The sequence below is a fragment of the Prionailurus bengalensis genome, chromosome A3, assembly GCF_016509475.1.
Source record: "Prionailurus bengalensis isolate Pbe53 chromosome A3, Fcat_Pben_1.1_paternal_pri, whole genome shotgun sequence".
NCBI lineage: Eukaryota > Metazoa > Chordata > Mammalia > Carnivora > Felidae > Prionailurus > Prionailurus bengalensis.
The window spans coordinates 59,000,416-59,025,810 of NC_057354.1; the positions used below are offsets into that span (position 1 = coordinate 59,000,416).

The 25,395-nt window shown below is 44.9% G+C and overlaps 2 protein-coding genes and 1 long non-coding RNA gene across 8 annotated transcripts in view; 1 reads left to right on the plus strand and 2 right to left on the minus strand.

The window, feature by feature from the left end:
- RPL31 (ribosomal protein L31) lies at nt 1-8,731 on the minus strand. Of its 2 annotated transcripts, none has more exons than XM_043603146.1 (5): nt 8,620-8,731; nt 8,099-8,205; nt 1,827-1,952; nt 389-501; nt 1-64 (listed from the first exon to the last, which is right to left on the minus strand). In XM_043603146.1, the coding sequence occupies exons 2-5, from the start codon at nt 8,203-8,205 to the stop codon at nt 33-35; spliced, it is 378 nt and encodes a 125-aa protein (XP_043459081.1). In that variant the 5' UTR covers nt 8,620-8,731; the 3' UTR covers nt 1-32. The 2 variants fall into 2 exon arrangements, with proteins under 2 accessions (XP_043459081.1, XP_043459082.1); XM_043603147.1 differs by having other exon boundaries at nt 8,482-8,624.
- Nucleotides 8,115-25,395, plus strand: part of LOC122496712 — a 23,827-nt gene continuing 6,546 nt past the window's right edge. The window contains exons 1-2 of the long non-coding RNA XR_006300911.1: nt 8,115-8,226; nt 23,179-23,185. This is a non-coding gene — a long non-coding RNA (uncharacterized LOC122496712). The remainder of the gene's footprint in view (nt 8,227-23,178; nt 23,186-25,395) is intronic.
- The window catches only part of NPAS2 (neuronal PAS domain protein 2), a 160,321-nt gene continuing 147,868 nt past the window's right edge, over nt 12,943-25,395 (minus strand). The window contains exons 17-21 of one of the 5 annotated variants that reach the window (XM_043603142.1): nt 21,420-21,617; nt 19,239-19,429; nt 18,871-18,954; nt 16,253-16,433; nt 12,943-14,361 (exon numbers count right to left, since the gene is read on the minus strand). In XM_043603142.1, coding sequence (XP_043459077.1) covers nt 14,191-14,361; nt 16,253-16,433; nt 18,871-18,954; nt 19,239-19,429; nt 21,420-21,617 — 825 coding nt within the window. In that variant the 3' untranslated portion in view covers nt 12,943-14,190. Of the gene's footprint in view, nt 14,362-16,252; nt 16,434-18,861; nt 18,955-19,238; nt 19,430-21,419; nt 21,618-25,395 lie in introns of all 5 variants that reach the window. The other 4 variants (XM_043603141.1, XM_043603144.1, XM_043603143.1 and 1 more) reach the window with 4 other exon arrangements.

Genomic DNA, 25,395 nt, shown 5'->3' on the forward strand with positions numbered 1-25,395 from the left:
GCAGTTTTATACCTTTATTTGACAATCAGCAATTAGTTCTCATCCACATTAACAGTCTGTAGATCTGCAAAAGAAGTGAGAGTCAGTCAATTTCCTTCCTCACACCTCACACTTTAACATTCCAAAACCTTCTCTTGAAGGGTGGAGGCCAGTATTACATGACCTTTTTACAACCCAGCTATGGACCTGTTTTGTATCTTCCTGCAATTTCCCACACCATGACACAAAGGTTTACAGTGACTATTATGCCTGTTACCCATTTCCCTATAAGAAGGATGCAGGGCACATAGGTGCATAATTAAGTATCTGTTGGGACAGATGAATTCAGGTTCTAAAAGGGCTAAGGCTGCTTTTCTAATTCCAGCAGCTTTATGGGATTTCGACTTACTTTTAAAAGTGGTGACAGGTACATAGGTAACCAACGTATAGAGCTTGTTAGGTGAATCCTCATCCTCGTTACGTTTTCTGGACAGCCGCACACGGATACGGTATGGAACATTCCTAATAAAGATATAAACATGCTAAGTCAATGCCTCCTATCAAGAAAATAACTGCCACTGGTACTAACACCTCCTATCCCCTCATCTGTGTTCTATCCTTTATCTGAATCTGATCAGGCACTACAAGTAGACAGCCCAGTTCCCTGGAAAAGAAATACCCACAAGGTGGACATTAAATGCTATGGTCTCAGGATATACATCTGTCTCAGCAGGCAGCAACCACTGACACTCAACCTACGCTGAAACATGGATCCAAACATGCTAGGTCTTTTCCCTCTTACCAACACCCAAATCTTAATTATTATAGGATTCATCTATGTTCAATGTAAATTTGGAGAAACACCAAACACTGATGGACACATTCAACACAGAAGACTAGTGACTGTTCAGTTTCCCTACCTTATGCACACAACCCTCTCCTCTCACCCAACCTTAGCAGCATTACAGCAGACTATCTCCTTTTACTGGTCTGAGGACATGAAGCATTCTGAAGCAATCCAAACCTCAGGACTCTTCTTGGCTTTTGTGCTCCCCTCCCCCCATCATCTCAATGAACCTCTTTGGACACTCCTTTATTAGACATACCTTCTCTACCAGAATGCTCAATGACAGCAACTGCAGGGCTGAATCTCAGGTCCCTCTGTCATTCCCCTAACACCAGATGCAGACAGCTCCCTCCCCCTGCTCTAGTCTTAATAATCACCTAGATCCACACCAGCACCATTCCCTTTAGCTGGTCTACTCCAGTACTTTATATCATCCTCCACAGCAAAAACCACTGTCCTGCTTATAAGGAGGGCTTGGCACTATTGACAATTGGGCTGGATAATTGTGGGGGTGTTGCCTTGTGCACTGTGGGATATTTAGCAGAGCCCTTGACCTGTGGCAACCTCCAGTAGTGACACCAGAACTGCCTACTGCTGAAAACCACTGTACCACAGGTTTCCCATTATGTCTAGTAGAACCAAACTCTTTGCCATGAACAACAAAATGCCACATAGTCTGTTCCCTTCCTAACTCTCCATCTTCATTCACTGTTCAAGTCACTTCACCATCTGTACTCCCATCTTCACCAACCTGTTCCAGCTCACACCAAGTGTGCTCTTTGTGCAGTGCTCTTACCTGACCCCAACACTGCTGGCTCTTTCATCACCTAGGTCTCAGTTCAAATACCACATCAAAGGACTTCCTTGCAGATGCCACCCCACCCTTTGAGTCATCATCACATTTTAAGGAAATACTTCCACTGAACCTACAGACTGTGCGGAGTTGGTTAAGCTAGTGTAATTGTAAAAGTTCATCTTATAACATAGATAACTGTAGCACCTTATTCCTTTGGCCCAGACAGCTTTGTTGAGCCTGGTGTCGATGCGTACATCTGGGGTTCCCATCTCCTTCATAGCAAATTTCCGGATCTCTTTGAGTGCCCGAGGGGCACGCTTCTTGAAACCCCTGAGATTCAAAGAAAATAAATAAGTAGAAAATTAAATGAAATATGTAACATATGATGTCCCGTTTTCACGAAACAAATCTAAACCAAAGCCTTAAGGCAATGATAATCCTCTTTCCCCCCAATGCGCAATGCCCAAAAACTAGTGTTCCACATGGGAAACAGAAAATGCACAATCTACTTTCAATGATGTGGGATAAGAGCTCTGCATATGATCCTAAGAAATGCTAACACACACACAATTCTTTCCTGATAAAACACTCTATGCTCTAATACCATCTGCCCAGCAAAATCAAAGAACAGGATATACTTGGAACATAAAATACATGGATTATAAAACTAAAAGTGTTCTCAGATCAAAGTATACATTATTTGTCATATCTTAAGACATGGCATGTTTTTGGAAACTAAACATTTCCTCTCAAGAGATATGAAAACCACAGTCAATTCTTGGAGCTCTTAGCATGTGTCAGGCATGGTCATTAACTCATGTCTGTTTCAACGGAGTTAGATATTATTAACCTGTTGTTTATATGAGGACACAAATTCATCTGAATTTCATGCTTTTAAATAAAAGTGTTGAAAAAGCAAAACTTTACTACACACTGAAATGGCCAAGCATTTGGACAAGTGAAGGCCATTTCAAACGGGAGCAGAGACCCAAGTCTAAAAAGGTGCCCCACCACCTACGACTGAAGCTCAGAGAAGGGGCCATGTCAACCATTCATCTCTATAACCCAATGCAGGCCCTGGCGCATTAACAGGCGCTTCACTTGTTAGATGGAAGTGAATTTTATGAAATTCAATATAACATACAGAGCATGGTAGATTGACTTAATTCTGCTCTAAAACCTTCAGTGATTTTCCATACTTACAAAAGATGACCCCTGTGCCTCTTACCATCTCCCCTGCTCCCTTTGCTCCACCCTCACTTAGCTTCCTTGCTATTTCTAGAACCCATCAAGCAAGTTCAGTTCATTCATGTAAACACCTGACCATCTAGAAATAAAAGGTGCCTGAAATAACAGCAGTAGGTGTAACTGCTATATGTAGGTGAAATATGGAGTAAAAGAGATGGTATCAAGTACCACAGAGAAAAAATAAACCAGGGAAAAAAGAGGGAACATTAGGGAAAGGGAATGCAGGTTTAAATAAGATGGCCAAGATACTAGAGTCTAGATCTGCAGATCATGGGAACAGCAATTTAGGTATCTGTGAGAAAAGCATTCAGGCAGAAGGAAAAAAAAGAGCAACACACACACACACACACACACACACACACACACACACAGCTACTGGTATGATTAAGAAAGAAAGTGGCCAGCTCATGTGGAATCTGAGCAAGGCTAACTGTAACCATTTAAGTGAGAGAAATGGTGGTGGGACCAGGGCAACTGGTCCAAATGTGGCAGGCAGGACCAACAGGACATGCTCACCTGACAATGACTGAGGGGGAAAAGCCTCAAGAGGAATGGGAAAGTTAGGCGTGAAGATGAACGCTAGGAGCTTGGTTTGGGACATGTGAATAAATACCCAAGCCAATAGTAATTGGATATATGTGGCCCTGAGACCAGTTACTATGACCTAGCATAGATAGAAGACAGACAGAGTCCTGGGGCTCTTCAACATTAAGAGGATGATGAAAGGAGGATTAAGAGGATGTGAGGAGGTACCACAAGGTTAGCAGCTGGAGGAGAAATAAGAAAAGAACAAGACTGTGGAATCTTTGGATGTAAAAAAATAATAAAGCATTCCCACAGAAGAATGAACAATGAACTGTCAATTGTTACTTATCAAGCAGGCACTGAGAAATGAATAAGGATTCAGGTCTTCACTTGGGGGTTTTATAACAAAGCATAAATTGCCTGAAGAACTTGTTTCACCCCTACACTTTTCAAATGTTCCATCATCTGTGTGGCCTTTAAAACAGCACGCACTTTCACAGATGACTGACTTTTCACCAGGTGCTTTTTACCATTTTGAATCTTAATCTCTTACTAAAGTAACCTAGAAGGACAGGGTCTTTGCTTTCCCAATGAATCTGCAGAGCCCAGGACTGTGCCTAATACAGTCAAGTGCTTGATATTCTCCCAAACAAATGTATGAATGTCCCAAATAAAGGGGTGAGGGGAAGGAAATGTGGTCATTCCCAAGAAGCATCAGTACAAAAAGGCACTGGATTTCAGGGCACTTGGGTGGCTCAGTTGGTTAAGTGTCTGACTGGCTCAGGTCATCTCAAGATTTGAGTTTGAGCCCCACGTCAGGCTCTGTGCTGACAGCTCAAGAGCCTGGAGCCTGCTTCAGATTCTGTGTCTCCCTCTCTCTCTGGCCCTCCCCCACTCACACTCTGCTTTCTCAAAAATGAATGTTGGAAAAAAAAAATTAAAAAGCAACAAAAAACCCCAGTGCCTTCAACAAATCTCAGAGATTGCCCCAATGGCACCGTGGAATACAGGAGAAATGTAGGTGTGGCAATAATCCCACTTATGCACAATCTTTCTGTGATGGCTCCTGTTATTAATTATGGAATGGTGACTATCCCAGGCATCCAGAGTTACAGTAGATGAAAAAACCAAGTAGTACTATATTCCACTTGTTAAACCAAACATACTTCTCCATCAGGCATTTTTAATATTAATGTGACCACATCACATTACAGTGAAAGAGCCTACTTCAGGCAAACAATAAAGGAATACTCCAACACAGGTCTGTTGGCCTCAACTAAAGTATAATCATCTCCCTCAATTAAGAGCCTTGGAAGGTGTGGTTCAGAATTCCAGCCTAATAAGGAAAAAGAACAAAAATCTTTCAGACTCTTCAAATTCCTTCTTTGGCCTCTACTGACTTGTGTGCCCCCAGTATAGCATTATAGCCGGTATCAGGATCTCCACCATCAGACGATTCAGAGGCTGATCTGCTTTGAATGGAACACCAGCACTGAGAGTTACTTTGGTTCTGATCTGGATGCTCCTAATGAACTGAGAGGACATCTTCCTGCAACAAAAGTGCTGGTATCCTACAAGGACAGATTTGTAGTTTTGGTCATTTACTTCTGCACTGCCTGCATTTTCTGAGAAAGACCTTGCAGGAGAAAAAAAAAGATTTCTAAGCGTTTCAAAGGAAGACTGAACAAGTACCCCACCCCAACTATTATCTCATCACCTTGCAAGTCCACTGCTATTTCAAGATCTATCCAAAGAATAGTGATATGGTATTCCTTACATGAATGTGTTTACTATTAGTTTGTGCGTTTAAAGTATCTAAGATTAAAGGTGACTTTAAAAAGGGAGAGAGAAACATGAACTTTGATGTCTGATCACTGTATTAGGGGAATCTGGCCTCTGTGCTGATCTTCTAAGAACCACACTAAGTCAATTTCTCAAAGAAACCTGTTAAAATGACTTAGTATGACTCTGGCATTAGGTAGTCCTCTGAATTAAGATTCTGGTGCTGATGTTCCTGAGTGCAGGCAGAGGACTGGAAGAATGGTCAAGGAGAATTTTATAGGTATACCCCAGAGTACTGCGCTTCTCACTGAATAAAGACGTATATACATACCTACAAAATTAGAACATGGGAAGCAGGGCTATCAATTTGACTAGGACTCACTACTTTTCTCTGGACCAATTACTATTGAATTCTCTAGCCAAAGAGGCTTTGGGGACAGAATGTCTGTTTGGGACCTCACTTCTATTTACGGATAGTTTGAAGTCGATATTACAACACACACGTTCCGGTCTTGTTTCTGCACACACTTAGGCCTTCCCAAAAGCTCTTCACCAACAATGCAAATCTCCTTACAGCCACCTTTTCTCACGCCCTGGTCCACAACTTTCAGCCAAAATGGCTCCAGGTTTCTGGTTTCTAGGTTGTCAGTCATACTCCACCATTTTAGAGAATGGTTAAGGGGACCAGAATTTGTACGGGTCTTTGCCTTAAACCAGTTAACAAGGTGTTGGTTTTTCCAAAAGGCACAGACTGTAAAAACCATACAGACAAAAAAAATCCCAAGAACTAGAGCATTCAAAATCATTCTCAATATTCTTATAGGTCACAAGTCCACAAAAGCCATGTGTCCTTTGCCCCAAGAATTTAGCTACCACTTTGCTCTATTGCTCTGAGGAGCTTAATACTGAAACTTTAGAATGACCTCAAAAGACCAGGACATTCAGGAGGCAAGGTAAGGGACTCCAATGTAGAAGTTTATAGGCGGTCCAATTAAAATTTGGTCTTGATTTTGGAACTCTATTTTTAATCTGACCAGGTGTTTAGCTAGACTGCTATAGCTAACATGCCAATCAAAATTAGTGTTTAGGCATTAACAGGCTCCACACACATTAGAATGTTGTTTTATTTTTACTGAGAAATACTGCCAACAGACTCTACAGAATGGAAAGCAGATAATACTTAAAAGCCAAGAAACTTTCCAGCTTGTATCAACATTATTTCTAAAATACTTTTTTTTTTAAATGTTCATTAGTTTTTGAGAAAGTGTGAGTGGGGGAGGGGGAGGGAGGGATGGAGGGAGCGAGCGAGAGGCACACAGAGAGACAGAGACTCGGAAGCAGGCTCCAGGCTCTGAACTGTCAGCAGAGTCCCATCTGGGGCTCGAACTCAAACCATTATAGATTGAGCCACCCAGGTGTCCCATATCAACGTTATTTCTAATTTGTATGTGTGTGTGTTTTTGAGAGACAGGGCATAAGCAAAGGAGGGGCAAAGAGAGAGGGAGACAGAATCCGAAGCAGTCTCCAGACTCTGAGCTGTCAGCAGAGTCCCATCTGGGACTCGAACTCAAACCATGAGATTGAGCCACCCAGGTGTCCCATATCAACGTTACTTCTAATTTGTGTGTGTGTGTGTGTGTGTGTTTTTGAGAGACAGAGCATAAGCAAAGGAGGGGCAAAGAGAGAGGGAGACAGAATCCAAAGCAGGCTCCAGGCTCTGAGCTGTCAGCAAGGAGCCTGATGCAGGGCTCAAGCTCCCTGAAAGCTCATGAACCGCAAGATCACGACCAGAGCTGATCGTCAGATGCTTGACCGACCAAGCCACCCAGGCACGCCTCAGTGTTATCTATATTTAAAGATCAGTGTGAAAATCTCTTCAATGCCTGAACCTAGGATCAATCACCTTCTCATTTCTGTATTTGCTTTTGGTGTCTTTTGCCTGTAGAAACATTTTGTGAACTTTAGAATTCAGGAAAGATTATTTACTGTAAGTCCAAGTTGAGCCTTAAGGATCATATCTGGTTAAACCTTGGCGGAACTACTTGAAAAGTTTTTGCAAACTGGGGCTATGGATACTGAACCAAAATAATTCTTTTTTTTTTTTCAATTTAAGGTTACTTGGTCTCTCCTTACAAGGGTATGATTAAGCCGAATAGAAAATATGCATACATACTAGTGGGGGGGGGGGAATGCGTTTGTTTGTAGGTGTTTTAAAATTAACAAATATCGTATCTTCAAAAAATACTCCAAATAACAGTATTCAATAAGGGGTTGGGTGTCCATTCTTAGCAGTAAACTCAAGAACTTAAAACCATACAGACAAAAAGTCCCAAGAACTACAACATTCAAAATCATTCTCAATATTCCTGTACATCACAAATCCACAACAGCCACGTGTCCTTTGCACACATATTGCCCTAATACTCTATTGACACATTCTTTTCTTGTCTAACAGTCTCATTTCTGGTATTACAACTCAACCAGGATTAGTTAATACATATTTGTGTCAGGAACTAAAAGAATCCCCTCTGAATGTCCACATCCTGGATTGAATACTCCTTTTCCAGTTAATTGCTTAGCTTTACAGGGGTCTAGAGACATTTAAAAGTTTGCCTTCCTATATGCATCTTTTACCCTTTAGCCTGCCCAGGTTTATTCAGTTACAAAGCACCCAGTGAAATCATTTTATCATCACCAAGTTTCCCCAACTGGTTCTCCCAGAAACTACAATTCAATCTTGTGTTTCCAATCACGAACCTCCGAGGATTACGCTTTAAACCCTATAAACCTTCAACAGGGGACATGGAACAGAGATCCGAATTTTTAGCTTTTAACTAGACAGACCTCAGAGTGACAGCCAGACGCGTGAGTTCAGAAGCCCCCAACCAGCAAGGCATCGGGCCGACTGCAGACATACTCACACTCCATGGATGCGCTTGTGAATGTTGATGGTGTATTCTCTGGTCACTACCTCGTTGATGGCAGAACGGCCCTTCTTCTTCTCGCCACCCTTCTTTGCGGGAGCCATCTAAACCCAAGCGACAAGGAAGTTCAGACCAGAATGGGACCAGCACAAACCCAAGTCCTCCCTCCCTCCCGAGCCCGGCCTCACGCTGCCACCCTCAGGGCGCTGCCGGTGCAAAAGGTCGTGGCAAGCCCGAAACCCCAGGTATTGGCAAAGCCAAGTCGGCTTCCCCGCGGTCAAAGCGCCGTGCCCCTCAGATGCTCCCGGAGCCCCAGAAACCCCTGCAGGCTCGGCTCCCGTAAGCCTGGCCACTCTCCTTCCCAGGCTACGAAAACCCACTAAACAGCGCGGGTTCGCGTCCCCGAGAAAAGCGGAGTCCTGGACCGGCTTAGAAGAAATCTCGCGGTCCCGGTCAGCACAATCCCCAGCGAGGATGGAAGCAGATTATCGAAGCTGAGACCCAGCACCCACACTCACCCTGCCAGGCCCGGGTTGGAAAGGAAGACCGCGAGGTATTGTGGGAGAGGGAAAGCAGCGTCACACGTACAACTTCCGGGTCGCCTGGAGGTGGGTGGAAGAGGGAGGCGAGGCTGCGACGTAAGCGGCGCGCGTCCGGGGAAAAACAAGCACACTTTGGGGGCGGAGCCGGGGAGGGCCGAGACTGCGTGTTCCTGCCGCGCGCTCTCGGCGTCTGCCTTCTAGTAGCCTAGTTGCCCCCACCGCGCTGTGGAGGTGCGGCAGGGTCTCTCGCCTCTGCCCCTAAATCTTCAGAGGAAATAAAGCCCAGGCCCACAGCTGGATGGGACCTGGGGCGGGAAAAAAAAAGACTCTAATTTGTTTTTCCCATTCTCTCGTTGATTCGGCCGACGTTTGATGAACCTGAGTGTGGTGCCGCCCCTGGCTGGCGGTACCGTTGAAATCGGAGACAGCTGCCGCCCTGGCGGCGCCCTCGTCGAGCAAGGACACTCCTGAATGGGAGTGCTTACTTACTGTCCTGGACTGTGGAGCCACCCGAGGGTCGTGTCCGGCCCGATGCATGGGTGGGCCGGGGGTGCAGAAAGCAGGGAGGCTAGTGCTGCGCTGAAAGGATGGGCAGGAGGTAGACCGGCAGAGAAGTGGAGCGTGGCAGGTGAACTGTCTGAAGCAATAGGGTTTCCTAGACTCTAGGCGGAGAGATGAGGTAGTGTGGGGCCTTACTCAAGAGTTTTACAAGTAATGCATCATTGAAGTTATCAGGAGGGCAGTGCCATGGTCAGATTTGTTTTAGAATTAATTCAGTTACATTGTGAAGAATAGATTGGGAGCAGGTGGGCAAGATCGTAGCAAGGAAACTAGTAGGAAGAAGTTATTTACATAAGAGACAAGGAGTTCTGAACTAAGGCAGTTGCAGCGGGATTGGAAAGAAGCAGACTGATTTTATAGATACAAGTAGGTAAAACCAAGAGGATTTGGAGAAAACCGGTGTAGACTCACTACATTTAAGAGATGGGGGCTGAAGAAATTAGGAACGAGTCATTGGAGCAGTAGGAAAAGATTTAGTTGAACATGTTCTAAGTCTAAAGGAAGCCAAAGTGGTCAACACGTTCTAAATGCTAGAGTTTAAGGAAGGCAAAAACATGTACCCACTAGATTCTCCAAACAGGAGAGTGTCAGTGATTTTAGCAAGTTTCATTACTGGAGCAACGGGGAGTGGGAAAGAGCCAGATGAGGACAGAGTAAGGACTGCATATGGGGCTGGGTTGCTTTCTACCTGTGTTGTCCCTTGGGGCACAAAGGCTAGGAGAGAAGACATACTGAGGAAGGAGATCAAAAGGCAGGGGAACTGGGGAAGCAGTAAGCAGTCCAGCTGAACAAGTGGATTAGGTATGATGTGAGAGACGATAGGGAGCTCTGAGGAGATGCCCAGAGGGATGATTCTAGAACTTCCCAGAGGCTTAGGAACTGGGTATCACCAATCTGGGGATTCTAAGACAGTCAGTTTGATCCATGGATCCGTGCTTTCCTTATTCTAAATGAACTCCCTTTCTTCCCAGGAGCACACCATTTAATGGCTTCTTAAGACAGGGAGGATGGGAGCTAAAGTTGTTGAGCCCTCACATACCTGAAGGTTTTTATTCAACCCTCAAATTTATTAATGTTTTGACTTGTATGGAATTTCAGGTTGAAAATAACTTCTCCCCACTGTTTTGAAGGTATTCTCCATTGTCTTCTTTCAGAGTGGTTGTTGAGAAGTCATGTGGCCTCCTTGGTGATCTGTTTTATTTTCTCTGAAACATTGTAGGATCTTCTCGTGTCTCTAAAGTTGTGAAATTTCAAGCAAATAAACCCCACCAGTGGAAATCTACGAAGTGGCCCTCTCAGATGTCAACTGTGCTGCTTTAAGTCAAGGTTGAACAGACAATAAAAACCATTTGGTCTGAAGGACTGATAATCGTTAGCCTGGCTGGGGGGGGGGGGGGGGCTCTCCTGTTTCAGTTTAGCCCTGCAGGCTCTTCCAGCTTCTTCTCTCTCAAGCCTCAGGGGTCAGGCCAGTCACTGCTGGCCTCCCAGAGACCAAAACCTTTATGATGAACTTTGTTAGCTGGGTTTCTCTCCCATGTCTTTTTACTTTTAGTGATTACCAGGGAATCCTTAAAATGAGACAGGATTTGAATGCTTCCCTGTAGGGGCAGCAAGGAAGAAGATGCCAGTCTCCAGGGGGCAACAAACCCTAAAATGCTGAAGGGTCTTTTTGGGTAGATTGTGCTTAGGAAGGTCCAATGGGATTTCCTAAGAAAAGCCACTGAAAGATTGTGAAGATGAAAGGGGTGTGGTGGTGCAGAAGGAAGGCACTAAAGGAAGATCTGTCCAGTAGTAGCATTCCAAAGCTTGCGTATTCCAGAGTTCACATTTCACCCGCTTCTTACAAGCCAAGGCTTTACAGTTTTCTGAAGAGAAAGGTCATGATTTTTTTTGGAAACAAGACAGGGTTACAAAACCACCTTTTAAAGAGTGGAATTAAATGAATCAAAATCTTAGGGATTGAACTTCCACTGATGTTATGTGTGTTTGTTTATTTATTTATTTATTTATTATTTGCTTTTTTTGATGTTATGTGGGTTTAAAAAAATGTTGCGCAATAAGAGTTTTCTGATTTTATCCAGATTCTGAACAGGTATGAAATTTAAGCAATGCTAAATTAAATTAGTAACATGGTTTGTACTCTGCCATCTTTCAATGGCTTCCAGCTTGAAAATCCTGGTACAATAAGTATGCTGCTTCCATTAAAAATCTTGATTTATTTAGGATTCTGACGGCCAATTAAAATACAAATACAGAAAAATCAGATGTATAATAAACCTTCGAATTTACAGTTCAATTGCCAAATAGTTCATCTAGTTTCACACAGACTTTTTTGTGGTGTCTAAATGTGGTGTCTTTCCTGATTGGATTATGCAGGGCTGGCAGTGTGGGTGGTGAAAGAATTTACCCAAGGCAGAAAGGTGATAGAAGTTTACTGAATACACCACAAGGGAGCTGCAAGCAGGACAGCAAAAGAGAGGCTGTCTGCAACAAGACGGTGGGGGCTGTTTTAAAAGAGGGAAGGTGAGGAGGTATGGTGAGGTATGGAATGACCCCTTTTTTGGTAACTGAGCCTGGTTGTATGTAGCCCTTTGGTTAATTGCAGCCTATGGATATTTTGAGGTGGGTCACTTGATGGGCTTGTCTGTATTCAGCCATGGGGCCACTGTCTGCCTTTTCTATATATTCCATTGCTCGAGCCTGTTTGCCTTAAAAGCAGCCTCTACATCTTTCTTTTATTTATTAAGTAGGCTCCACGCCTAACATGGAGCTCGAACTCATGACCCTGAGATCAAGAGCCACATGCTCCACTGACTGAGCCAGCCAGGCAACCCCTAGACTTCTCATTTTAGAAAGAGGGTTCACTTCTGATTCCTTTAAAGAGTAGTAAATGATCCTAAAGCATGCAGAACATTGAGACTTACCTTTTTTTGGGAATACAGCAATTGTGTGAGCAATAAAACTCCTTTTTTGGTGACTTTATTTGCATAGCCTCTTGTGCCAACCAAAAGTGATCCTTGCCACGGAACAGAGGAGCTACCCCCACTTCACAGGGAGGCAGGTAGAAGCACAGAACTATAGCAATGGAACAAGGAAAGAAAGTTCTCTTGGGCCAATGTTTACGGAAAGGGCTGTGCTGAGCAGCGCCATCTCCGTGATTCTCAATCATGGTGTGCCAGGGCACCCTTATGTCAGCGTGATGAGGCCTCATGGGGGGGGGGGATATCTGTAGTTGGCAGAAGTCTCCTAGATGCTGCTGTTATATCTCCCCCCACCAACAAAATGTGTGTACACACCTCTCACACACACACAAACCCCATGCACATCACTGATAGATCTAAGTGTTGGCAGTTGGAGCCCATGAAGTCCAGCCCAGGTGAGTTTAATTATGAGTTATGACTGCTTTGATGCAGATTGTCTCCGTCAGATCCACAGATTCCCTATGTCTAGAAGGTTGAGTTGTTTCCAGGGGCTTTTGCTGTTTCTGTTTGTTGTGCTGTCATCTTTATACCATTGTTTTTTTTTTTTTCTGGCACAACCTTTAATTATGAAGGTCAGGAGCCTGATGGGTTGGTGCATATGTTGCAGCTCAAAAAACCTGATTTATTCATTGCTTGCTTTCACCTTTTCGATATCTTCGATTATCCTTAGAAATGTCTTGAAATTTAAAAAAAATGTTAATGAAGAAAAGATGTATGCATGCATGTATACCAAGGGACAGAAACTGCCTCCAGAGGAAATTGTACAAATTCGTTAATTTATTACAAAATTTCCACTCACAGAAAAACACAGGAAAACTTTTATACTTTTATATTTGGGAAAGGAACTGGCGTCTCAGATACAAAATAATTTACACATAATCCATACAATTTTATTTTATATAGAAATAGGTCATTATTACAACAGCTGTACAGTTCACTACACTTCGTCTTTTAATTACATAAAACCTTTTTCTTTAGAAACATCTCAACATAACAAAACATACAAAAAAAGCAAAGTGCATTTTGAAAAGGAGAATCCAATCCTCGGTCTTATCATGAAAGATCTGTAGAAAGATGCAGCATTCTGACTCAAGGGGCCGGTGCGTGGTGGGGTCTCCTCGGGGACCTGGGGCTCCACAGGCCTGTCTGGCTTGTGGAACCTCTTCCTCCAAAGTCTCATAGTTCCCGACAGAATTCCGGAACATCAGCTGCATGATTGTGCTTTGCTCTGAGTCGGCCTTTGTAGTTGCAATCAACCAAGTAAACAGGAACAGTCCAGTGTTATATTTAGGGGAAACAATAATCACCAGAACGGGCATGGGGTGAAGAACCTCCTTCCATTAGGTTTTAGGCCAGAGGGTGTGGGTCTGCAGCCTGGTGAAGAATGACCAGCTCTGCCATCTGATTGGTGGGCTGGTTTTGTTACTGCGGTCTCCAAATGAAGTCAGGAGACCTTATTATTTTTAAAACCTGAAAGTGCCTAAGTTATCTCCTCTGTGCAGCTGTGCAAATTAAAACAAAAACAACCATTTAAAAATAATGAAAAATAATCTCTTTATTCTCTCTCTTCAACAGATCTCTGACCCAGTGCTTCTCGAATGCAAAGAAAAGAGGGTCAAGAGAGTGAAGGCCAGCTAGCAAGCGTGGACAGACCACAGCCGGCTAGAGGGACCAGTGCGCTCTCTCAGGAGGACGCAGCGAGCCGTGCCACCTGCTAAGTCAACTGAGTAACGACACTTACGCGGGGGCACTCGGTTCCCATCCGAGTATGGCTGTAGAGTGTGCCCGAGAAACACACAGGCAAGGGAAACACGGCCAGTACTCTGATCATGTGTCACATGCCAGCTGCTGTGCTCCGGAGAAGGTTACCATCCAGGAGTTCTGAAATGTATGCAGTGTGCATAAAAGCCAAGGGTTTAAAACTCCTCTCCCCCACTCCTGTGGCCACTCCCATTGTCCGTCCATTGGTTAAAGCTGATTGTGACCCGACTGAGGTGCCAGGGCACTACCGGGGCGGCTGCTGGAGGCCCGAGGACTCAGACAGGCTGCTGACCCTTCGGGGTGGGCGTGGGGGCTGGGGTGGGGGTGGGTAGCCCAGGGTCCCTGGCGGTTGCGAGTAGGTGGAGAGAAGTAGGGAGTCCTGCTGCTCACTGTGCAAAGAGGTCGGTGCCTGTACCTGCGAAGAAGAGACAAAGGGCTCCAGAGGTGCCTCTGTGCTTTGGCAACTCCTCCGCTGAGATGCTGGGGCGGCAATGCCGGTGTGGTCAGACTACAGGCCTCACCTCCATGGCTGGGAGGGGGGCGGGTGGGATCTTGTGGTGGCAGGACCTTGGGGGTAGGGTGGGTGGGGAAGAAAGGAGCCTGAGGCTCCCCCAGGTGGGTGTGAATTCGGAAGCCGAGCACTAGGGGTTCCTTTGGGCCAGTGGGCCAGGGACTAGGCTTTGGGGAATGGTTTCCTGAACATGTGGCCTATATGTTTTGGGATGTTGGAACCTGAGACCACATGCAGATAACTGACAGAGCAGAATCCAAACACACGTGCAGTCGGCATACTTTTCACCATGGTCCCTGATTCGGTAACTACTTCCAAATACTGCCATTCGCCAGCATCTACTGGGGAACATCCTCATTTGAAGCTCAGAAACTTCAACTGGTCAAACCCTAACTTTGGAACCGTCAGCCCCATCTCCCACTATTCTCGTCTATGAAATCTCCCCCATCCAAACAACCCAGGACACCACAGGCACACCTGCACCTCCACTTTTGCTCAGGCTGTCTCTCTTGTTGGAACACTGTCCCTTCCTGTCTTTTCACTCCATCCACACCTCGGCTCTGCAGCAGGTGCCGCCCCGCCCCCCCAGCCCCCCCAGCCTCGAGTCCTTCCTCCACGAAGGCCTCCAGGCACAGTGCTCTTACCTGGCACTAACCCAGAATCTGACAGCTCTCTGTGACATCCCCTCTCCCCACAATGCACCCTGAGGCCCCTGAGGGCAGCAAACAGGCCCAAGTGTTCTGTATATTCTTAGCACCACATCTTGAAGTTACAGGTGTCTGTGAACATGTGTGTTGCCAAGGCTGAAGAAAGACACAGGAGGCCTCTAACTCTGCCCAGACCATCCCTGTCTTCTCACTTCACCTGAACCATCCAAAAATTGCTTCTGTGTCCTGCAAAATGACAAGACATGCCACACTGAAGTCTAGAGTTTGCTCCCACTATGCTTGAGGTCAGAGAACTTTGAAAGGTATATCACAAATGATTTAGCATCTTTGGAATTAAATTGTATTCAAGACCTTCAAGGTTGACTCCTTTCATCTTTATCCCTCTATCCTTAAAATGTCTCAGTCACCACACTCTCCTGTGGCTTTGAAGGTGCCCAAGCATGGTAGGCAGAGTGACAGAAAAGCTATGCACTGCCCTGTGGTGGGGGCTGGAGGCCAGGAAGGATGTACACAGGACAGGGTCAGGGCTGGGGCAGGAAGGTGCTCTGGGCATATGTCAGAGGGAAGGCCAGAGCCCAAGCAGACACTTCTGTCCCATCTGAACTCCAATTACTGGCTCTCGGGCTCCAGTGGATTTGGCACTTGCTTGAAGTAAGTGGTGACCACATGTAAATGTGCCCCACATTTCCCTGGAAAGCCCCAAATTCATGCCACATTATTGTATTTATCAGGCAAGTTTGATGTATCTTTAAACATGGTTTAATTTTATATTTGTATCAGACTTTGTGTATAAACAGACCAACAAGTCTGACAAACACAGTAGTCAGCGTCTGATTTTTGCTCTAAAAGTAGAGCAAAAAAAAAAAAAATATGGACACTATAATAAAAATACAGACCTATGAGGCATAATGGCTGAGTCTAAATTCTCATACTAAAGATGCACGGATTTTATAAACTTTAAGTATTATAAACTTCATAGACTGCAAAGATTCAAATGCAAATCTATGTGGGGCTTATTTCGGAACTGAGGACTAGAACCACCCTGAAAGCAAGGGAGGGAAAGCCTGCCAGGCCTCTGCCTTAGAGCCGGGCCCTGTGCCCTCACGCATGAGTGCGGCGGTGCCCACCTGCAGGAAGTGCTGTGCCTGCTGCGGGGCCTGTGCGGGCTGCAGGGGTGACTGCCTGGAGGCGGCGGCGGGGAAGCTGGGCTGAGGCACCGCCTGTCCCATCAGCAGGACGGGGGGCGAGGTGCTGCTGCTGGTGGTGTGCATGTCTGCATTTTGAAACACGGACTGGCTCTGCGGATACCTGTTGGGTCACATGTGGGAAGGAGAAAACAGACTTTTGAGAAAGAGGTGTTCATGTGACACCAACAGCACAGGCAACGACAAAAGGACACTCAGATAGACCGGACTTCATCAGAATTGAAAACTTTGATGCCTCAAAGGACGTTATCCGTGGATTGAGAAGGCCACCAATGAAAAATATTTGCGAATCATATATCTAATGAAGGACTGATGCCCAGGTTATTAAAAAAAATCCTACAACTCGACAACAACAAAACAGCCTGACTAAAAATATAGGCAAAGGGCTTGAACAACATTGCTCTTAAAAAGGATACCAAAAGGATAGCCAATCAGCACAAGAAGAAATGCTTAACATCCTTAGTCACTAGGGAAATACAAATCAAAATCGAAATGAGAGACTGCTTCACAGCCATCATAATGGCTATTATGGAAAAAAAAAAACCCACCAGAATAATAAGTGATGACGAGGACATGGAGAAATTGCAACCTTTGTGCACTGATAGAAATGTAAAATGGTGCAGCCACTCTGGAGAACAAGACGGCAGTTCCTCAAAAAAGTAAGCTTAGAATTACCACACAATCCAGCAATGTCACTTCAGGAAATGTACCCAAGAGAACGAAAGGCGGGACTCAGGCAGATATTTGTACACTCATGTTTGTAGCAACAATATTCACAATAGCCAAAGAGTAGAAGCAAGCCTAGTAGCCATCGATGGGTGAATGGATAAGCAAAATGCGGTATATAAATATAAGGGAATATTATTCAGCTTCAAAAAGGAAGTAAATTCTCACACATCCAGAGCACATGAAGTAATACTAAAGGAAGTAAGCCAGTTGCGAAAGGACAAATAGCGTGTGACTCCACTTAGATGAGATTCCTAGAGGACTCAGATTCATAAGAGACAGGAAGTAGACCAGTGGGGACGGAGGGTACAGGGAGTGGGGAGCTAATGTGTAATGGGGTTCAGAGTTTTAGTTTGGGAAGATGAAGAAGTTCTGGAGATGGATGGTGGTGATGGTGAATGCCACTGAACTGTCCACTTAAAGATAGTAAAAATGGTGAATTTTATGTTGTATATATATTCTACCACAATTTAAAAAATTAGAAAAGGAAAAGGTGTTGATGATAATGGTCCATGAACAAGAGGCAGAAGAAAGCCATTTAGGGAAAGCTCTGGAGGAGCACAGACCAGGAACAGGTGTTTAAAGACACCACAGAGAAGTTCATTTTGTATTATATATTCTGGAAATGTGATTTCTTTCTATGAGGTCATTTGTAACAAGGTGGAGCATTAGGTCATGTCTGGAAGAGACGGTAGAGGATATGGGGAGGGTGGCAATCATTGGGTTGACGGAAAATGGCAGAGTTCTGGAGGAAAGAATGCCCATTTTTGCCTAGTTCACTGCATTTTAAGCATCTCTGGAACGCGATGTAACAAGAGTCTTTGTTTTGTCTAATTGAGAGCACCATCAGAGAATTGAAAGGCAGCTCCTGAAGTGCACATTCCCCATCTCTCTCCATCACGGGGTTTTTATCAGGATAAAATGAAACAATACAGGTACCAGCCCCTGCCTCTCAGAAATGTTCAGAAAACATCCACTGTTACTATTATAACTGGCTGAAGGAGGACATGGGAGGAAGGGCTTCTGGGAGCTGGTCTTAGGGGATGGCTCTAAGGATGGCCAGGCCTAATTAGCTAGCCCTGTCCTAGTAAACTTCAGATACACACTCAACCAATGTTTATGAAAAAAAGACGTCTGTGAGATAGTTCTGCCTCGTGTCAAGAGCTAGGAACTGTTTTCCAGTAGCTTTTCGAGTATCCATTCCTAGGTCTCCAGTGACCTTTGTCCCCGGTAATTAATGCAATAGTAGAACAAAGCTGCTTCTGGACGTGGGGGCTGCAAGTGGTGAAGAGTCTGCGGAAGGAGACACAGAAGGTTGCGTGTCTGGGAAGGAAGGAGAGCCCACATCTGCAGGGTTTCACAGTCCCGTGGCTCAGCACCAGAACCACAGAGCTGGAGAGCTCCAAGTGTCCAAGTATGCCTGTGGAATGTGCCAGCATCTGCTGGTCAGATGGAGCCATGGGAGTGCCCTGGGGAAGGGGATCAGGCTGCATTTACCTGGGATGTTACCGAGGGCAAAGGACCCATAAAGATAACTGAAGATGATGATAGACAGGGGATATAATTAATTGTTTTGTTCAGGTCCTGTTTTAAGCATGGAATGCTGACACACAGTTTGATCTTCTCCAATGGGAAATGGAAGAAGAGCTAAGGGGGTCTCCTTGCAAAGGGTGTGGGCACACTTTGACCTTGCCTTTCGTGTGAGACGCACAGGAGCGCTGCTGGTCCAGGCCGATGAGAGCCCTGCCAGCCTGAGACCACTCAGTGCAGTTCTCTGCCTCCTCCCTCCACCCGGGGCCACCTACTTGACTTGCCGTCCAGTCCTGCTGACCTCTGAGGGCTGCCTCGCATCACAGGACCCAGGCATCATGGGCTGGATGGGCTGGCTCAGCAATAGCCTTGGAGCAGAGGAGGAGATAAATGGGAAACTTGAATCAGCACCCAAACTGTAGACCCGCTGGCTGACGGCAGCACCTGCCCAGCCTGGCTGGGCCCTCTCTGGCTGCCCCTGACACCCACTGTGCCCACTCTGCTCTCAGAGGAAGATGAGCGCAGCCATCCGAGACCCCAGCCCTCTCTTGCCACTTTGTTAGCTGAGACTGGGAGGCAGCAGAAGGGAGGCTGAAGTGGTTACTGTAAAGCTGCACCTGAGCTATCTTTTAAACGAGGGCGATCTCAGTACCTGAGCTGCCGATCGTGACCAAAGTCTGGGCTGGGCTGGCACTGGCTGCCATCCTGGGAGGCGGAAGCAAGCGTGGTCAGGCTCAGAGCTGGTGGGAGCACAGCCGTGGTGCTGCTGAACTGGGGCGTCAAGCTGCTCACTGAGTGGCCACTTCCCTGCATCATCTGTGAGCTTCTCATTGGCCGAGGACCCTGGAGCCATCATGTTAATGAGAGAGGTAAGACTTAGACTCAACTCAGGTGTCATCTCTCCAGGAATCCTCCCCAGAACCTCTTTCTTCTACCTACCCTGGCCCTTCCTCTTAGGACCTACTACTTTTCTTTGTTGTGGTTTTGTTTGTTTGTTTGTTTTAAGTTTATATATTTTGAGAGAGAGAGAGAGAGAGAGAGAGAGAGAGAGAGAGAGAGAGAGAGAATGAATATATCCCAAGCAGGCTCCATGCTGTCAGCATGAAGCCAATGCAGGACTCAAACCCAGAAACCATGAGATGATGACCTGAGCTGAAATCAAGAGTTGGATGCTTAACCAACTGAACCCCCTAGGCACCCCTAGGACCCACTAGTTTTTGAAGTATTTTGATCCTGGGACTGTCTTCCCCATTGGATTATAAACACCTCAAGGATTCTTTAAATCCCTTGGGCCTAGAACAGTGTTGGGCACTCAGCAAATAAGGAAAATGTGCATGGAACTACCTTCTGCTTCACAAATTCTACTCCAGACACGTGGACCTCCTTACTGTTTCTAACTCATCAGGCCTCAGGGCCTTTGCACTGGCTGATTCCCCCATGTAGAATGCTCTTCCTCCTAATACTGGTATGGTTCATTCTCTCATTCCATCAGGTCTCTTTGATTGAATATTTTCTACTCTAAGAAAAGGCTACCTATTGAAAACTCCAGCCCAATCCCCAACCTTCACCTGTGTTCTTGCCCACACCCCCAGCCTTCACCTGTGTTCTTGCATAACCATTTGACATGCTGTCATCTTTACTCGTTTGCATCTCTCTCCTGACTTGCATCAGAGATGCTGTTTCCTTTTTTGTTCACTGCTTTCCCTCAGTGCTTAGCACACAGTGAGCACTTAATAAATACTTGTTGACTGAAATCTTAAATGAATGATGGAATGGGCTTGGATTTGCTTTTTTGTTTTTTGGGTTTTCCAGTGTTTGACTGACTGTCCATTCATATGATGGCACCACAGTGTTTTAACTCTTGAGGCATCTTTGAAAATTTTCAATATTGGATAGTGTAGGCCCTTCCTCAGTTTTTCTTTTCCAAATTCTTCTTGGCTATTCTCATTAATTTTTCTGTTGACCTTTAGAACCAAAAGGCTGCATTTTAAAGGAAAACCCTCAAATCTGGGTGAAGATGGGCCAAACTATTAAATGTGGACTTTTCCACATTTTATTGTACATTTATCTGTACGTTATCTGTTTACATTCCCAGAGGCCCCATGGGACTAGAAGCTCCTTGGAGTCAAGATAAGTCTTATTCATCTCTGTTCCCCTGGGAGATGGTGAATAAGAGGAGTTCAGCAGATCTACTGAACAGGTGCCAATATAAGACTTGAGGAGAGGCTGTATCTTGCCTTCCAATCTTTGATCTTCCAGAAGCAGGGGCTTAGGTACTCTCAATTTCATTCAATTTAAGTGCCATTTATTGCTGGCTGACTGTCAGATTGCAAAGTCATTGATGGCTTGTAGTAGGTGGTAATGACAATGAGGGAAGGGCTTGGTGGGGAATCTGGAGGAAGGAGGGGGAGCACGGTGGCCCAGGGGAAAGGGACAATGAACAGAAGTGGATAACCTGTGTTCTCACACTGATAATGGCTATAACCAGACTAGATGAAGAGGACTGAGGACACACACACGGGGACATATGGCTGTCAATGTGAGTGTCTGGGTATCCATATCTACCTCCAACCCAGGTCAGGATCAATGCTGATACCATTGAGGTATTTTAGTATATTAATAAAACACAGAAGGAAACTAGTACAACTTGGGGCTTCAGAGTGACTTAGAATAAGGAAAAGAACCTCCTCGTGCCCCCCCCCCCCCAAACATACTCTAGCCCTGGTCACAGAGGAAAGGTTCAGTAGGTTTCCAGTTCGGAATACTGCAGGAATCAAGCATGCCCTGGTCTGCTTCGGTGGCAAGGACTGAGTATGAAGACAAGCACGTTTACCTGGGTTGATATCACACTTGATTCTCTGAGCAGGTGCTGGTTTGCCACCTGGGCAGAGGCAATCTGCCCTGGGAGTTGAGGGCTGGTCACAAGCTGGGGCTGGGAGGCTGGGGCTGACCTCTGCTGGAGTTGCTGCTGAGCCTCAGGCCGCGTTGCGCTGCTGAAGCTCAGGGAAACAGCTGGCTGCTGCAGGAACATCTGGAAGCAGAACAGTGTACCTTTAAGTTTGGGATCACATGTGCCTCCACTTTCAGGGCTCTGCCTCCACACACCAAGGCGTGTGCACCTTCTCTGCATTCCCTATCCACGGCTTTCTTGCTCTCTCTGACCTGCTTGGGAAGGATTCATTCACTCAACATGGGGACATTGGGTGCTGTGATGCCACAAGCACAGTGCAAGGGTCCTGGAGGTGGAGCAGTGGGTCGGAGGGATGCTGACCTTGCCTTATAGAAGGCTACAGTCTAGCGATTGAGGTCTATCAGTGTGAAAGATGCTTAGATCCAGGTGGTCTATAAATAACTCGATGTACTTGCATAGAGACTGCATTGGCTTACCAGTTTCTTATTAGAAGAGAGAAATATCTTGTTAATGGGATGAATGGTGGCAGAGGGTAGGCTAACCTGTGCCATAAGGCTGCACCATCCTGGCAGTAGGACCAGGTCCTGTGCCAGGCCTTACATCTCTGACCACTGGCCTGGGTGTGTACCCACATTGTGGTTGGGCATCCTACCCAGCAATCTGCTCCCATTAGCTAGGTGACTCTGCATTCCCAGGGAGGCAAATGTGATACATTGACCTGGAAGTTTTAATTTGAAAGGTTTAAGAGAATTTGATAAGTTTGTAGAATGTTTAAGTGTTTATGAGAACCTCGATCTACTTCATTTTTGATGTGTTTGATTTAAAAGAATTGCTTAAGGGCTTAGAAAGATTTTACTTCTAAGTTGACAGGTCTGCCTTGTTCAGCACATGAAATGTTCGGAAGATTTAGACATATTGAACTTGTAGACTAATGGCTTGGGTAGAGAATGTTGGTTATTTATGATTTGTTACATTTATAAACTAGCTGAAAAAATAAAAACAAGTAAAAGCATTGCTATTTTTAGACCAAGTTAGATTTGTAAATAAAATATAATCTGTAAATTGACTCTAAAGCCTTAAGAAAAACAACTTTAATACTTTTAATAATAATTTAAACCTAAGACCTGTAACCAGCTCTTTGAATCAAAGGTCCTTGTGGGCATTGAAAACTGGTATTATTGAATATATTGGATTCTTTCTTTCCTTCTTTCTTTCCTTCCTTCCTTCCTTCCTTCCTTCCTTCTTTCCTTATAAATGTTTATTTATTTTTGAGAAAGAGAGATAGCGAGCAGGGGAGGGGAAGAGAGAGAGGGAGACAGAACCCCAAGCAGGCTCTGCGCCATCACCAAGAACCCGATGTGGGGCTCGAACCCACGAACTGTGAGATCATGACCTGAGCCGAAACCAAGAGTCAGATGCTCAACTGACTGAGCCACCCAGGTGCCCCCAAGTATACTGGATTCTTGACAGGCAGTGCTCCCCTCCCTTTAAGGGCTATAGCTTTGAGTTCTTGAGGAGCAAGTCCCTCTTCCTTCTAGCATCTGGAGTTTTAATCCTCCATTCCTGTACTCAGGTCAGTACAACCTCAAACCCAGTACAGAACCGACATGCCAACATTTGCTTAGTGACAGAGTGATTATGGAAAGGCAGAGGTAGAACCATGCCAAGTAGATACTAGCAGGAGCAGAGTAGTTAGTTCAAGTTTACGCCTCATGGGCGGGGGTTGAGCTGGCTCCCAGAGGCCTGAGGCAGGTGGGTGGCTGAGCTGAGTGGACCAGGTTCCCATCTGGTGCCCTTTCCACCACCCCACCTGATCTCCCTGCTTTCCACTCACACCTCCACCCCACCAGAGAGGTTTTCAATGAGAGCTGTTTGTCACTTAAGAAGTTAAGAAGAATTTTCTGGGTATCAATCATCTCAGATTCAGTTTGGGGATTATCACTTATAGCACTTATGGTGACCTACACTTCATCACTTTAGCAAAAACAGAATACTCAAACTACATAACATACATTTTTCCGGTAGGGAACAATTTACCTTCTGGTTAGATTTCAAAAAAAATGCAACCTTTATTTATGACAGGCAGTATAATGTGGCTTAAATCACATACCTAGGTTCAGATTCCAACCCCAACATGTATTACTGGTATGACCTTAGGCAGTTTTCATGACTTTCCAAAGCTTTAGTTTCTTCATTAATAAAACAGTGACATTAGCATCATATATCTCATAAAGGATTAAATAAAATTTATGCTGAGACATAGTGAGGGCTCAATCAACGTTAGATAGTAACAACAGTATTTAAAATGAAAAAAGGAACTTTTTGTTCCTTTGCCTCTTTGGGCATTCAAAAACTATCTGAAAAATGAGTGATGGAATAAATAAATGAATGAATAAACAAATAAATGAGGCTTTTGCTCAGAGAAGGGCAAACTATTTCTGCTTGTGTTAGGTCAGAGACTGCTGGGTCTGCTACTCTGTCCCACTGATGTGTGCCTTCTAAGGGTAAAAACCCTGTCCTGTGTATCTCTGTTTTTGCACAGTGCCTAACCAAGTGCTTGATACATAATGGGTGTCTGCCAGATGGAAGGATAGATGGATGGATAGATGGATCGATAGGTGTATGGAGGGTGGATGGATGGAAGGAATGATGGATGGATGCATAAGTGGATGGAGGGAATGAAGGAAGGGATGATGGATGAATAGATGGATGAATGGGTGGATGGAAGAAAGGAAAGAAAGATAGATGAGTGATTGAAAAGAACTATCAAGGAACACATTTGCCATTGCTACAGATGCCCTTCCTGGCATTTCTTTGAGTAGCCAGCAGAGGGCGTGCATACTCTCAAAAAGAGAACAAGAGGCATCCTTCTCTGGACTGCAGGGGGTGACACAACCTTTCATGGGAACAGCTCTCCCCAAGTAGCATCCTTCATGGCTCCCATCTAGGTGCAGACACAAACACTTCAGAGGACCTTTCCCTCATAACCCAGTTGTGTGTGTGTGTGGGGGGGGGGGGGGGGTTACTGTGTGTGTTTTAATTGGACTCAGTAAGCATCACATGCACACATAGTCTCAATGAAAGCTCAGGGGCACTGAAGTAAAGTAGGAAAGTCCACTGACATTCTGGTAAAGGCTTTTGTAGGGGACAATCCTAATTCACTGTGCACATCCATGCCTCTGTTTTACCCACAAAAAAGTAGAATTTTATGGTTTAGGAGGATGACTTCTTAAAAGGCACAGGGGGTCAACTTTATAGGAAGTATGAGAAAAATAGTTCCTTCATTCAAATAGAAAAAGCTATCAGAGAAAAAAAAGCTTCTAATTTTTAAGAATAAACCAATCATATGCTCACATGTGGTTTTTCATTATTCTAATCTGCTTCCTTTTACAATACTTATTATTACAGTACATCTTAGAAATACACAAAATAGAGGTATAACGAAACCCCATGTATCATGTTTAGGCTTCAACAATGATCAACTCTTCATCAATAGTTTGATATATCAATAGTTGATATTCTATCAAATATCAATTATTCTTATTTAATCTCTCTTCCCCACTCCTACCTTTTTAGGGAAGGGGTGGAGTAATTTTTACTTGCTTTTTCTTTATGCTTGAACCACGCAGGTTTTTGGTTTTGTTTTTAAGGAATATCACATTTTGGTTGTACATTTTGGAATGTATTTCTTTAAATCTGTAAACTTGTAAAACTACAAGAAGGCAGGCTGCTTGAGGAAATATTCTCTGGTTGGACAATCTGTGGATTTCCATGTTCTTTGGAAAATTCCACTGCAAAGATAAGGTCACAAGTATGAAAACGGGGAAGGAACACACTGCAGGGCCTGATTTCCACCTCAACCCTCACAAAACTCAGGTGCTCTGTTGGTATGGATATT

What these genes read in the sequence shown, in the direction of transcription:
- RPL31 (XM_043603146.1), bottom strand. Translation starts at nt 8,205, where the DNA reads ATGGCTCCCGCAAAGAAGGGTGGCGAGAAGAAGAAGGGCCGTTCTGCC. An exon ending in CACAAGCGCATCCATGGAGT is followed by an intron (nt 1,953 to 8,098) that starts GTGAGTATGTCT and finishes TTTGAATCTCAG; the next exon opens with GGGTTTCAAGAAGCGTGCCC. An exon ending in GTCTGGGCCAAAGGAATAAG is followed by an intron (nt 502 to 1,826) that starts GTGCTACAGTTA and finishes TATCTTTATTAG; the next exon opens with GAATGTTCCATACCGTATCC.